Source organism: Varroa destructor, unplaced genomic scaffold (assembly GCF_002443255.2).
Source record: "Varroa destructor unplaced genomic scaffold, Vdes_3.0 BEIS01000006.1, whole genome shotgun sequence".
NCBI lineage: Eukaryota > Metazoa > Arthropoda > Arachnida > Mesostigmata > Varroidae > Varroa > Varroa destructor.
The window spans coordinates 30,938,893-30,954,374 of NW_019211459.1; the positions used below are offsets into that span (position 1 = coordinate 30,938,893).

Below are 15,482 nucleotides of genomic sequence, written 5' to 3' on the forward strand. Positions count from 1 at the left end.
AAATTATTTATTGCTTACAATCAGATATGCCGTGGTCACAGCCAGTCTGTACAGGGCGCGTCATCTTGAGATCGAAATTTGTCAAAACAATTAAGCATGCAGAGACTTGGGAGAAAAACAATTAAGAGTTAAAACTATGATCAGCGTCAGTATCAACAACGCGGCACATTAAAAGCTGAGTTCTTCATAGGAGAGGGAAATGCAGGGCAATCATCGCTGGCCTGTGAGTAGCGCAACTGTTTCAGCCACTTTAATTAGTTGGTTATTCACCAGTTCGTCTGCCCATACGCTGCTCTAGAAGCACCAGTACACAGAAGTCTGCGCAAATCCATTAGAAGAGCAAGAATCATCGAAAACGTAAGTGTTATAGCCACAATTCAGGCACAACTTTTTTGAGAAGTTTTAAAAGTTTGCACACTAATGACCATCCCCAATTACTCGTGTTTATGGCGCAAAAATCTTGAATAATTACTTACTAACAAGAATACTTAGGAATACTTACCAATAATATAATTCTGATAAGGAAAGAAAGACCTAATCTAAATATTTTAAATAAAGAACTATCTCGGAAGGCTAAACGGCCTCAAACACCACGGGTGGAGTAATGCAGCGAAAGCAGTTATTTGTGAAGTATCTAATACTCCGGTAAGCGATTGGTGTAAATTTCTCCTTTTTCATGATGTGTTCCTGTATCACATTTTTCTTATCATTGATTGTATGTTATATATATATATATATATATATATAACTCAGGGTAGCTAACTAAAACGTCATTTCCCTTTGGCGAACTCCAGTGCTGAGTATAGTACTAGTGTTATGTCGAAAAGTGTTTCTTGCGTGATCGGTATCCTTTTGTGCTCATCACACGCGTGCTGCCCATGTGGGAGTTAAGAATGTCAATAGCAATTCGTATTTAGCTGCAAACAGATAAACAGCGTAGCTTTTCGCTAATCCTTCATTATTTGCAACATTTTTCTGAGTTCATGATAGCCATGCTGGCATTATTTTTTTGGTTTTTTGATGCTGGACGAAGCTTATGCCTAGCTTTCATAAAGTAACGTCTAGACTACCAGACGTACATGCAATTGGCGCCTCTGTACGGTGCGAACGAACTCCTTTGATATATCATTCGCTACACACAAGATAGGTTTATAGGTGAATATTCAGCGTTATTGGTCAATAATATTGATTTTCCATTCAAATCAGCCTGATCAATCATTTGCGCTATATTTGAAGAACTGGAGACGCCATTGGCTTGATCCACATTGCGATAACCTGCATTTTAACCTTTTATGTAAATTTGAGAGAGAATTTTAGTAGTTGTTTGTTTCATTAACAGTCGGGTAAAGTTGACCTAATATAACAAGGGTGGCCTCGGTCGAGCGCAGAAAACGAAGAATCTATTGAAAGTGATGAGATTTGCAGCGCTTGTAACAGGCAGTAAATTAAACCATCAGATCTCTAAGCTATTAGTAGTCATATAATACACGCCAGTAGTTGCCACAGCACTTGTAGCTTGAATGGCTTTACTTCGAAGCGCATTTAAAAACATTTAAAAAGATTTATTACCTTCTACGCTCTTCTTCAAAACTGACATTCTATCTTGCATAGAGTAGCATAGGAAGATCTCCATTCCTTTTAGAGACCACTTCAGATTATTATTGTAAGAACAGTTTTAATGACTAAACGAAACAATAAAACCCAGTTTCATGTATCTGAATTAAAATCCCTTAGTCCCCTCTTATTTCAAATGTTAAAATTCATTATGCAACGAAGCTGATATTAAAAAAAATTAACATACGATTGACTTTTTTGACATCTACTATAGTTCTCTCATGTTCCTTTTAATAGTATTCAAAGTGACGGATTAGCTGTAGATAATGCTCCTGAAGCTAATATGGTCCTTTCGTAATCGCTTAATAGAAAAAAGACATGCAACTAAATTAAGAAAATCCTTAAAAGAAATATGTTATATTTATATTAGGAAAATTTAACGAAAATACTATCTAATTTGTTGCGTACTATTTGTTCAAGTTTAAGATAACAATGGCTTTGTCTAGCGCTGAGGAAACGGACGATGGGCTCATCGTTTTCGGCTATTGGGATATTCGAGGACTGGGCCAAGCTATTCGCTATGTTCTTGAGTACGCAGGATTGCAATACGACGAACACCGGTACCCACTTGGAGAAAAACTTGATGGGCGCCAAGAATGGCTTAAGGCACGTAGCAACTGCACATTGCAATGTAGCAGAATGTAAATTTATTGTATATTATATTAATGAAAATTATAAGTCACAACGTCTACGACGGACTTTTAAGCAAGTGGATATTATGTGACGATTATGTTGTTATGGGTACGCTACACACGATCGATAGAAATTGGAGTGCAGCGTACATCATCTTGCGCGCTCTTTTTCAAAGGGGAGAAGAGTGTGGATAGAGGGAGTTAGAATTTAATGTCTTTGTGCTTTGAGTTTGAGGTATAAAAAAACGGGAAGAATCCACAGGTTACTGTCGACGTAGCATGAGACTGATAAGCTTTCCGTATGTCCGTATTCTGTGATAGGGTACACTTTGTAATTGTTAATTTTATTTCCAATATCCTAGTAAATAACATTAATTAAATAGATATTGCCAATATTTCTCGATCGTCAGCTATAGCGGTAGTAAGGCAATGTAGATGAAAAATGGACAAAAACTTACTGACAGTGTTAGAGCTATTTTTTTAGAAGTCATTACTGCGAGTCGTTAAAACAGAACCGCTTCACCACAGGTGCATGTAGGTAGTATGTCCTATAGAGCCACGAACCACCTTGGCAACTTTGCTACATTGCATTATCAAGCGCACTTTCTTTCAGCAAGTGTGCAAGTCTACAACAACTTACAACAAGCCTATGCAGAGGGTTTTAACAATAAAGCGATGTCAGCGTTTTTTTAACAGGGAGACTCTGTAGGGGAAATACAGTAGTAGGGGCTGATTAACTGTGCCTTCCCTACATATCTGACTACCTATCACATATACACAGGTGCGGTCAACGGAGATTGATGACTGGTTGTGTAGATACCGTCGACTTATTGCTTGCCATGAATGTACATGATTGTTTGCTATTTCAAAGCTCGGACACAATTTGAATTGACTCTCAGTAATATACAAGTAGCAATAAACAAGTCTCGGGGACTGGTGCTTTATTTTATTAAGTGTTAGTTACGTTAAGGCGATTTCAAAGTTAAAAATTATCATTAGTTCATTTAAAGTTTGCTGCGCATACACTGTTCATAACTTGTGAATTTAATGTTATTAAAACTATCCTTCGCATTCCATTAAAGGCTGGTACAGTTGAATAGTCGTGTAGTTGCGGCCGAATCTTACATGCTTAGGGCAGAGGTATCCTATTAGACTATTGAATGCTTGCCTACAGCTGGGCACAGCTAAAACTACTTCAAAACGATCCTCGAAAGCAAATTCTCGAGGTATTTCTTATAAAATAAGAGCTTTGAGCAAAGCATAAATTTACACGAATGCGATTCATTCTTCACTTCGATATCAAATAAAATTTTAGGTCTTACGGGTTCGCATCAATTTGCGCACATCTTTTGCGGTATCACAACGTGAGTCTGATGTTTAATTCTTGGAAATCCTTCTATTAAAAGTGCATTTGGATTCTAATGGATACAAAAAGCTTGCTTACATAATGTTTCACATGTTTTGCTTATAAGGAATATAAAAGGAAAAAGTTAACCGTATTACTGTTGGACCTGTTCAAAAGCCACTGAATGTAAATGATAATCTATTATACGTATTCATTTCTCTGCAGGTGAAGTTCACCCTCGGGTTGGACTTCCCAAATCTGCCATATCTGAAAATGGGTAAGGTGCGCATGTCCCAGTCCCTTGCCATACTCCGTTTTCTGGCACGGCGTACAGGCCTCTTTCCGGGCACTGAAGAAGGACAGCAACGGGTCGATCTCGCAGAACAGCAGGTACGACAAAAGTGTAAATATTAACTTTACATTAACTGTATTTGCTTATACGAAGATTTATCATTACAAAATTGCTTGTATGTGTTCTCTACATTTACGTACGTACATCGTGCCATGTGAACAGCTTCTATGAAAATCGAGCATGTGTTATTTTTTAGTTGACTAATAGTCAGCATGTATTTTTTTTTTACTTGCATTGCACTAAGGTATCACAGTTGTGCGGGTGCAGTGGGTAAGTGTGTTCTAAACTCACGATAAGCTTCATGTTGCGCCTTATTGGTATCATATGTTTTCAGTTTATATAGTTTTTGTAGGTCTGCGTTGATTTTAATCTTGTTGAAACAAGACAGAAACCGTAAGCGGTTTTTCTTCAACTTTTGAATTTGTTTGATTCTAGTATGTGCGTATACGATATGTAAAATTTAATCGGAAATATTTTCAATCGTAAATATGAATTCAGGTGTACGATATCATCTGGCATAACGTGCGTGTCTGCTATGATTCGCAGTATAACGATAAGAAAAAGGTAAATTTTATTAATAAAACCTATTATATATAACGTGATGAACATCATCTAAATTACGTTTTGCAAGTATTACTATTGCAAGTTATTGCTAAAATAAATACGTGCACACGGTAGGAGCTCTTCAATCAAATAACTGGAGGTAAGATTTGCTGGGGCTAACCTAAATAAAAACAACTTGTAGTTTTACTGTATCAACATCAATGTTATTCTAATTACTATGCTTTTATAAGACAATAAAAAATGCACGTTTCGTTTATTAATATAAGTTTTAATATAGCTAAGACAGTATACCGTTATGCCAATTTTACTTGGCGTTGTGGAATTTACAAATGTTCTATTCCATGTCTCATATATTTGTTCAGGAGGAGTACATGAAGCAATATTTAGAACTTTACTGTCCTCAGTTGGAGACTTTCCTGGGTGATCGAAGCTTCATTGTAGGCGACGAGCTAACCTATGTTGATTTTCTCGCTTATGAAATGTTCGACCAGCACAGGTTTGTATCAGGAAGTATTGTAAAAATGAGCATACCCAGTAACCTTACAGAGGAGAAATATTTCGAAAATCTCATCTTCAAAGCTTTACAAAAATAAACGGGCCCACTTGCGCTTCAATTTCGCAATGTTATAAACATCGTTGTTATTATGACCGATGACTGACAATATGAATTTTAGTGTAATATATAGATTAATATACAAAAATGTATTAATAAGAATATTTAAAAATATAATTTGAAACCATCCTAATTCTTACACATGAAACACACTGCGAATGAACTAATATAGTGTACACACGTGGAATGACCAACTCAAGAAAAAACGGGATGCACATTACGTGTATAATGGCTTTAATATTAATTTACAGCTTAATGCTTACGTTTTAGGGTATTGTGGCCGGAATATGAAAAGATGTACGCTCCATTTCCTCAGATCAACGCATACCTCCAGAGACTCGAAGCTCTTCCAAAATTCGCGAAGTTCCTTCAAAGTGATAAGTATGGCTATAGTAATTTGCTGTTTCTTTTTTTGCATATATTCTGTATAATCAATAAAAAAGTACAAACACCTCTGCGTAGGAAATCTTCGGCGGAAATTTAAATAGCGTAAAATCTTTTCTAACAGGTACAAGGCGTGGCCGGTTTGGAGTGAGCTATCGTATTACGGCGGGCCTGCTATGCCTCCTCCTCGTCCTCCTATAAGATAAGTTCCCACGATGATGATGATGATCGTGCGACAGCTTACTACGGCGAAATAGACTAAGCAACTGAACGCAATTTGCCCAAAAATAATGAAGCTGGAAACCTTCCTAAGATGTATTGCCGTAACAAAAAAAAACTTTCGACTAAGACAGATATCATTCTAATCTTGTGAACGAACTAGTAAAATGAATTAAGTACGTTGGATGAAATAGGATATATAACACATTTCTTACGGATTAAACATTTACAACTATCTGTTAATAAATTATTGACGACTGATGGATCACCCGAACATTTTAATTCGCTATATAAAATGTGTTGTTTTGTTTTAAATGAGCTTATTATCAACTAATCTGTACATTCAAAGTTTTCACAAGTGGTTCACAGGTACTGTATTATTGCAATTCCTTAAGCTGATCTGTTAAAAAAATATTTCTTTTATACCTCTGAAATCACGATGTATGCATAATGGAGGAAGTGGTGTGAGGAAATGACTGAAACAATAACAGCGTGTTCCCTCTTCTTCTTTAAGTACATATCTTGTGCCCCTATTTAAGCTGGAATAGACAAGTTATAGAGTAGTTGTGATTTTTCGTGTATATGCAAAACGGGGCATCTAAATACTTATTGAAATACTTACTTATTTTGCTGAATTCTTTCTAAAACTGCATCTAAATAAAAACAAATATTTCAATGAAGTTACATGTGTTAGAAGCGTCATTTTTAATGGAACTTTCATTGAAAATAACCATCATTAGTCGCAAATACAGCTCCAATACGGAATCTTAAGTAGTTTTCTAAAATATTCCTTCTTTAATCTGCAAATAACTTTTTAATGGTAACCGAGCGTCAAGCGATATTAGTCGGTGCACCCTACTACCTAATATGTCGACCGAGTATTCTAGATACAAAAAATTCCAGTAAAATAAAATTTTGAGCTGACAACAGGCCAAAATCGTAAAACTGTATGCCCAAAACGGCCAAAATGTCAGAGGTGCAAATTTTTAAAAAGCCTAACCGTTAGAGCGAATCTTGATGTCCTTATTGTCAGTTGATGTTTTCATCTACAAGACGACCGTTAATTTAGGTTTAACAAACCCAAATGTATCAACAATGGCTTTTGGGTCACTTTGATGAACAAGATGTTAAATCTAAACTCTGTAAAGTATCTTTCAGTTTGCCTCATGAAAGCCCTTCTCGGTTTTTCAGAAGTCGCCTGAAAACTGGCAACAACCTAGACTCTTTATTTCAGATAAAAAATAAAGTTTCGATCTTGGTGAAGATTCATCTAGTACGAAGATATAAGACATGAGTTCACTTTTGCCCAAATTGCGAAAACAACAGGTTGTTTTCTACGATAACAAATTTGCTGCTTGTCTTAAAAAGAATAGGTTTTCTTACGGTACCAACAATGGCGGATAAACGGGCGCATGACACGCCAAACAACTCGTGAAAGTTTGTTCTAATTCTGATGACATACACTCTAAATATAGCTATGCGAATGGTGAAATACTCAGCAATTATAGGCTTTCTAAAATAAATCACACGAAGTACAGCATAGCCAACTGTACAACAAAACAAGAATTCGTCGTTCCTACACTTTGCTGTTCATATATATATGTTACAGGGAAAGTTTTTCTCTTTTTGAAAAACTTTTAAAACAACGAAAGAGAACCACGACTTTGCATATCGTTGATGCACCACCATAAAAGAAACGAAGGAATGAACAGTGGTGCGGGGCTCCCAGAAACAACAGTTCACATATGGAATAAATGAAAGATACGAGGGAACACATACAAAGGGAAATGGCAAAACTGGGAAGACTGCTAAGGACGCCCCTGGAAAAACACCGAGAGAAAGCGAAGGAGAGAATCAGGCTCATAAAAGGAACAACGCTAAATTGCTGGGATAGCTTGAGTGAATTTGACTGAAAATGGGAAGACAACATTAAGGGTTACACGACCACCACAACATCCGCTGACAATAATAAAATTCTAAAAAAAAATCCTTATGAGAATTGGAAACCTAAAAAGGTTCACAGATTTTTGGATCCCTCGTCCCTACGGCAAATGAAAATTCGAAGGAAGCAGAGCATCACCGGAAAAAAGGGTGGAACTGTGATGAATACATTTTTCGGCTCCGGTCGGTATGAACAACCTAACGGGTCTGCACACAACAGCTAACCGAATTTCATTAGCCACGCCACGCATTGTTACTGACGTGTGAGCAAACTGATGTTGGGAGATGGAATGTATAATAACAACAGTAGTAGCACACCGTCAAAGTAACGAGCTATTTCGCAACGTCCTATTATACTTCGTAGGGATGTCGAAAGACAAGAAAAAAAGATGTAAAAAAAAACTACCTCTTATAAAAATACAGATGTCTCACCCTGGGACGAAAAAAATTAAGCGGTAGGTGCATCTTTACACTTTAAAATAGGAGAGAGTTATTATTATATGTATCTTTCTATATATATATATATATACCAGTTTCGAGCAAAAATAAAAATTTTTAGTCTTGGTGGGGGTTTATTTAGCGCAAAAAGGTTGGATACCAATTGATTTTCCTTGGATTCCAAGGACGAACTCTATTTCGCTTTGACGGGTTTGGTTTAAAAAGTACTGACTTTTTCTTAATACGAAGAATACGGGATGAAAGCATGCCTTTTGAAACAGACTTCCAAATTTTGCCCGAATTCAAATGTGCTTCAAAAATTCATATAATTTTGATATAGCTGATAGTAATGCAAGTTAGCTCAATCCGCGCTTACAAAGAGTGAGGACCATAAATCAAGGCGTGTGTATGAGAGAGTGAGAGAGAGAGAGAACGGGAGAGCAGCTAAACGTGTAGTTGGTAGGCATTGAGTACTTTTGTGGTTCCACGTAAAATATGCAAACACAGAACAGAAAATTCTTATTAAACGTTTTGGCTAACAGCTTATGCACTATTTCGGTAGTAAAGGATGTTAGCGAACGTGTTAGTTTGCGCGTTCTTGCTGTGGTCTGATAAGTGTGCAGATAGTGTAAGGGCTTCTTATAAGTATGTGGATGAGTTTCAGGATACTTGTACATTCGCATGAGCCCAGCTAGAAAGTGGTAAGCGTCAAAAAACACAAAGTGTAGGAAGAATGTTAAACGATCAGGAAACATTTAGAAGATACGAAAGAGCTCCTAGCAGCGTCCGTCCTAAGCGCATTGAAATGGAAGTACGGAAGGCTTCAACAATGAAGGGAAGTTAATTGTTGCTCTCTAAGTGGGTACAGGGTAAACTATGTCAGTGTGAGGTAAACTACCCGAATTTATCATATCATCTCGCTCATGTCTAAATATGTTATTAACGTAAACAATGAAAATAGCAGACATTATTTTAAGGGTTTTCCGCTTCCGAACGGCACAGGTTACGAACGCTCTCCTCCACAATAATCGACAATAACCAATATTTATACTTGACCTTATTGTGAAAACAATCAGCTGATATCTTGCGTTTTACTATATATAGGTATATAGTTTTTTTTTTTCTATAAAAATAATTATTTTTATCTACTGTAACATCACAAATGAAAAACAGATATTTAGCAAAATTAACTCATTTATTGTGCCAACTAATTTCCTCAGTTCTACCCGCTAGTCATATCTATCTTAGCCATACCTATCGACGCTCCCATACGCTTAAATCGGTTGTTCTAAAACAGAAGTCAGATAAGGATGTTTTAAAGTAAATTCGCTTACATATTACATATTACGATGATGGCTTAACGTGGTACCAAAATAACCCAACATGGAAATACCCACTTATCAAATGATACCATTCTGCCGCAAAACGCTTTGTTGATAAACGAAAAGCAATTTATTTTTTGAAACTTGCTTCTGCATGGGTATAACTTACGCACTTCGTATACAAGCGTTTGATGTATAATGCACAGATTAAACTTTGTATTAATCAGAAACATTGAGAGTGTTCACTTATTACGTAGTGCACTTATTAGTTTATTTGTATTTGATAGGATCTAGATCCACTCATGCGGATATCACTTAAGGCAATAGACTGTAGCATGCATTCACTATTTCCACCACCTTCTCGAAAGTTTTAACATTTTGGTTTGGTAACTCATAAAGATGAAGTCGACTTGTAGCTAACCGTTCTGAAGTCATACTGGTAAAGCTCTTTATAACAGCCCATATTCTATATCCTATTCCAATAATATTATGCGAAATTTTAAGATGGTCGTCTAGCGTTTCTTACAGGTTTTAGCAGCAGTTGCATATAGAAATCAGTAGAACAGAGTCGCTTTGCCCCTTCCCCCGTACAAAGGTGCCTCTATTCCATTTTTTTTTTACTCAGATCAAGTAAAGCCGGCCTATAGTCAATGCGCTCCTTGAGTTTATTGTTCGTCTAAAGTCACTTGAAAAATCAAACCAAAATTTGTGCATGTACCCGAAAAAACAAAAAACATAGGAACTGCTAAAAGGTTAAACATCAGTGGGCATGCTGATTTTGCCCAATCTATATTGAACTTATCAGGAGACAAGTTCAATTAAGTGCAAGTTTGCAAAAGCTACAAACTACAATGAAAACATGAATGCCTTCACGTTGTGTTGACCTATGTAATAATGTGAAGTGAGTTCTAAGAGGTAAAAAAATACAGATGTTCTAATACGACCAACGACGCCAAAACATATGCTAACCTTAATCATCTTTTTTGTTGCTATCAAGTACATAGGCAGTATCTATTTAATCGGCTGACTTCACGAACGCAGACTTCATGATAGGACAATGTTTGAGCTAACGGGTACATTCTCACACATATATGTATTTACACAGTATATACAATGGACAAGCACATCAAGGTATACTTGTTTTAGTCATACATCGCGGCACTGCTTTTACGTAACCGTTGTATTGAGTCCGCAATATTAAATTATTTCCATGACGTCTTCTACCATAGAACTTATAGGTTCAGGCATTTCGCCGATCAGTGGAACCCTGCTGTTGGGGCTAGCGGAATCCGATTCTTGTTGCTCCATCTCATTGCTACCGTTGCAGAATTCTGACGAATCTGCAACGGCCTCTGATGCTGTTGGTGTTAATGGTGCAAGATGAGTCTTCGGCGGAGACCAAAGAACGACAGCCATTGTAGACTTTTTTATCCTACACAAACAGCGGGCAAATATATTCAGCATAATATTCAGTATTTTATTTTATAATTAGATATATAAAGTAGGTATTTCAGTATAATACATAACAACAATAGCTTTTATTGATCCCGTTGGCAGCAACTTGCAGAAAAGTAACTAAATAATGCCCAGGGGGTATAACATTTTATGCAAATCATCTCATGTAGACATTCGACAAATACATAAGTTGCCCGTTTTCATAGAATTTATTCTATGAAATTTTCAAATTAACAAATTGGTCACTATTGTAAAAAAAACATTATAAAATAAGTCTAGTACGAATAGAAGTCGCCAATAGTTTATTTGCACTGTAACTACCGCAGCGTTTTTGTCTTCAGCATTGTATGTACTACTTACATTTCCATCGCAAGCCGTTGCTCTATCGAAGAGTTCGCAGCAACAGTAGGTTTTACTCCACTGCAGATTAACAGAGGACTATCCACAGTTTGATCGTCTTTGAAATCAGCATCATCAGCATCAGCATCATTACCATCGTCATCGTCGTCATCTTCTAACGTGATCTGTTTCATAAAGCTGCTACCATTCGTGTTATTGCTGTGGTAGCCTTCCACGAGTTTACCAAATCTACAAGTTTACATTATGAAGATTCAATATTATGACATAAATTCTCATGAAATAAAAACGTAAACTTTTAGAGACAACAGTAACGGGGTTACATTCCATTATTTATAGTGATTTTTCTGTCGCAATTTTCCTATGGAAATAAAAGCGTTAGAAGCTAGTTTCGAATGAAAGCCAAATACCAATTTAACATTTCCAGTATACTTCGAACCGCTATAAATGTAAAGTACTTGCGCTTTTCCTAAACGTTGCTTGAGACGTTTTACAAGATTTAGAATATTGTTGCTATATTGTGCTATATTGTGACTGCGCTACTACTGTTGTAAACATACCCATTATACTGTTGCGAAATTACTGGCTCGTTGTTGTTGAGCATAATAGGTGTCGAACTGATTTGGGTCTGGCTGGTTTCTACTGGAAGTGAACGATCAAAAAGAGTGTTCGAGGATTCGTCTTCAGTTGATCCAATTTTTGCTCTTTGTTGATTCGAACTTTGCGAACCAACGAGTTCACATTGTTCGCCCTGCTTCTGCCGATCACGTAGACTAAGATCTCCCATTCGAGCCACCATTCGCTCGGTAATAAAGATTTTACCGCCGACCGCATCTAAAAGATTTCTTTGATTATTTTACTTGCTAATAAATCTGTTTACGTATGTCAAGCTTTAAAACACAAATCGCAGCTTAGAAGTATAAACAACGCCTGAGATCAGAGGATAAAACCTGACAAAGGCAGTTATTGTCTACTACTAACCTGATGATTCATCAGATGATGACAGAATCCCTCCATCTGATACAACATGGCCAGGGCGAAGTTTGCGCTTAAAACGTGGCGCGCAATACGAAGTCGACGGAAAAGGCTGTCTCTGCGCGTTTTGTGAGAACAAATCGCCTGTGGCTGTAGGTTTACTTGCGGTTATATCACCTTTAACAGAGTTACAAAACAGCAAATTAAGAAGTAAAGTCCTACGAAGACAACCGATGCAAAATAGACACCTTTTTGAAATTTTTTGCCCAACGCGATAGGTAAGATTATACTGTACGAGCTGAATATTATAATTTGAACTTAACTCATATTGTCATCAATCATTAGATTTTTTTACTGCGGTTAATAATTGCAATTTCCAAATTGAGCTACTTCGACGCATGCATGTTTTTCTTTTTTTTTTTTAAATGAAATAGGTAAAGACACATTTGAGTAATGCACGCACCTGCTGCACAAAAACATTGCGGAGCGCTGGAAGTGCAAGGATCACCTGGGTAAACAACTAGCTGTTGACTGGCATCCAGTTGTCGCGGCAAGGTCTTCGGCAAGTTAGCGATATCTGATTGAATATTCGGCAAAAATGTTTTTAGTGAAGTGTTTTTCTGGTAGAATTTGTTATAGACAGATGCTGAAGCATCTCATAAGATAGTGTAATTTGTTAGAACTTTACCATTAAGGCTAAGAGTTTCTGGGGCACCGGCTGCCTGAAGTAAATTCATTGGGTTACCGATATCCGGAGTAGGCCTGACCACAGAGCTAACAGGAGTGACAGTTGGCGTGGTGGCGAAGTGAGAAATAGTGGGTGGCACAGGTTGCCGAAGGAAAAATACGTTATTTGGTGGTCCAGTTCCTGAGAACGGTCTCTGCGACGGTGGCAGCGTCCACGGCATTTGACTAGGAACAGTGTGGGTCCATTGAGCTGCCGCTGCCGCCGGTCCTACAGGTTGCGCGCCCCTGAAATAGCCAACTTTAGTAGAAATATATTTACCGCCACGTTGATGGAAAGTTCTGTAAATCCAAACTGAAGAAATTCTATGCTTTAAACATATCAGTCGTTTCCAATGTTTAAATTCAAAATCAGAACAAAACTAATATCAATCACCCGAGTTAGCTGAGTAATAGTATTGCAGTTGTCAGTTCTTGGCAACAAGTATGTCAAATAATGATGTCCACGAAAAAGTCACTCTGCTGTTAATCATCACTCTAAATATCTACTGCAAGTAATAAACGTGTATGTACCTTGTCTGAAAATAAGTCTCAAATACGAGTACTACATGTATTTTTTTCCTTAACTACATATAAATTTAACTAATCATTTATCATTTATAACATATATAACATTATATGTACTTGTCAGTTATTCGGTCCAAAAAGAGCAACCGATCAAACTGGTAATGGCAAGCTATGACTTAATTTGGATCTTAAACAAACCTTCTTTGTACCAAAGTCCAAAAGCTTTTTAGGGACGATATTTCGAAGGTAATATTTATCGTACCAGCATTGTGACACAATATATACAAATGTGTATTTTCAATTTCGTCACAGCGTCCAAAGCAAGATACATACCCTGCGCATTCTGGATTTCTTGTCGGATACAGCATTGCAGTATCGTTGTTGAACTTCCTACTGACGTTTTAATTTTTATGACGTGAAAAGCGATACACCTTCTCTTTTTCAGGAGGCTGTTTTGAGAACGTTCGCACTCGAGGTGTGTAACGCCCACTTCCCTTTGTCCACTTGTTTTATCTATATTGTACTTATAGCTCACGCATCCGCCACCGAAAATACTCTATTGCAAAGTAGTAAGAACACAGTTGATTCTCTGTACACTGATGCAACTACGCAGTACTTTTGATTTTTTTTCGAGATACATAAAGCAATCTATGATGATCAGGTTTGATTAGGTTAATTTCTTAGCAGGCCAGATTGGAACTCGTTTTTTGCGAGAACTGTAATGAAGAATGCCTGCTCGGTGGTAGCTTAGGTAGGTACAACTGTTTTCTTTCTCGACTAGTCGTGTAAACTCTCGATGCTCTACTGTTTACTGCTGCCGAAGCTAGCAGCGCTCAAACTGGAAAGGGTCACCTTACCCTCGCCAGTTAAAATGCGCGTTTCACAAAGACAAACGGAACAAAAACTCTACGTTTGTCAATTTTAATGCATTCCTGAAACTTTTTTGCATTCTAGTTACGCCTTTTTCAAATCGCTGGTAATAATAACATCTCTGTTTTTTGGGACTGTTGATCAAAAGATGCAACAAGCGTCGTACATTGAACAAATTTGCGTTTGACGAATGGTTGTTGAGTTTCCAATCAGATATGACATTCAGATGTTTCTGGATGTTAAAATTTTTGTCTTAGTATTTATAGGTGTTATATTATACTGAGAACCCTGCTAAAGTAAAATAAATACAAAACGCAACCCTCTTCTTGTGTGCGCTCTTTCCGCGCCGATGTGATGGCCTTTCGTTTTGTCGGGTGCTAGAACCTTCTCGAACTTCAAACAGTACCGAAAAAGCAGAGACTTTAATTTTTTAAAATTTTCTTTTCTAGGCGTTGGTTGGACTTGAAGAAGTTGATAGAATATACATTGTTATTTTTTATGTAACTTGTGAAGTGTATCGTGATTTTAAAAATCTACCTAAGGCCAAATTTGATAAACCGTGTGACTTCTTTCACACCAATTTTGTGTTGCTTTGTCTTATCGGACTTTATATTAAATTTATTTCTTTACCCACTGACGTTGGATGTAAAGATTGAGTTCGATTCTCTCTCTTTTTTGACGGGTAGATTGGTGGTAACTAAATGCATGTCCTCTAACATTTTGATGGAACCAACACAGTTACTCTCGTTGGAATCTGCTTTCGAGAAAGGTACCCAAAAAGGAATTATTATGAAACTTAAAAACGGCCAGTGGTTTTTGGGAAGTTCTTTTTTATATTATTATAGTATTTAGTCGGAAAATTATTACGGCAATAAACTATACAAGCTATATGTCTCTCAGGCAATGGGCAACTATGGCATCCCCAGAATTCTATGATTGCTATATCGTGGACTATAAATCACAAGAAAACACGCAAGACTCCGAGACGGGAATTAATTAGCTTTTAGGATAGATTCTTTTTTCCTTAAATGCATATTTACTGTAGATACAACTTCACAATTTATTTGCAAGAACTGATCCTTTTTTTTGTGATAGCCTATTATATTATTATTTATCTTGTCTATCGTTTTCACGTATTCAGAATCGATAT

At 36.9% G+C, this 15,482-nt stretch overlaps 2 protein-coding genes across 3 annotated transcripts; one reads left to right on the plus strand and one right to left on the minus strand.

The window, feature by feature from the left end:
* The first annotated feature begins 197 nt into the window (after positions 1 to 197).
* LOC111253227 (glutathione S-transferase Mu 5-like) lies at positions 198 to 6,407 on the plus strand. Its single transcript, XM_022812344.2, has 7 exons — positions 198 to 357; positions 2,035 to 2,220; positions 3,817 to 3,981; positions 4,442 to 4,507; positions 4,870 to 5,003; positions 5,391 to 5,501; positions 5,629 to 6,407. Exons 2-7 carry the CDS (start codon positions 2,047 to 2,049, stop codon positions 5,708 to 5,710), a joined length of 732 nt encoding a protein of 243 aa, XP_022668079.1. The 5' UTR covers positions 198 to 357; positions 2,035 to 2,046; the 3' UTR covers positions 5,711 to 6,407.
* A 2,871-nt stretch (positions 6,408 to 9,278) lies between these two features.
* On the minus strand, positions 9,279 to 14,281 carry LOC111253359 (uncharacterized). 2 transcript variants are annotated; one of them, XM_022812631.2, is made up of 7 exons: positions 13,796 to 14,281; positions 12,900 to 13,183; positions 12,675 to 12,788; positions 12,218 to 12,388; positions 11,797 to 12,070; positions 11,240 to 11,467; positions 9,279 to 10,856 (listed from the first exon to the last, which is right to left on the minus strand). In XM_022812631.2, the coding sequence occupies exons 1-7, from the start codon at positions 13,828 to 13,830 to the stop codon at positions 10,622 to 10,624; spliced, it is 1,341 nt and encodes a 446-aa protein (XP_022668366.1). In that variant the 5' UTR covers positions 13,831 to 14,281; the 3' UTR covers positions 9,279 to 10,621. The 2 variants fall into 2 exon arrangements, with proteins under 2 accessions (XP_022668366.1, XP_086849933.1); XM_086993807.1 differs by having other exon boundaries at positions 12,900 to 13,196.
* Between the last annotated feature and the right edge of the window lie 1,201 nt (positions 14,282 to 15,482).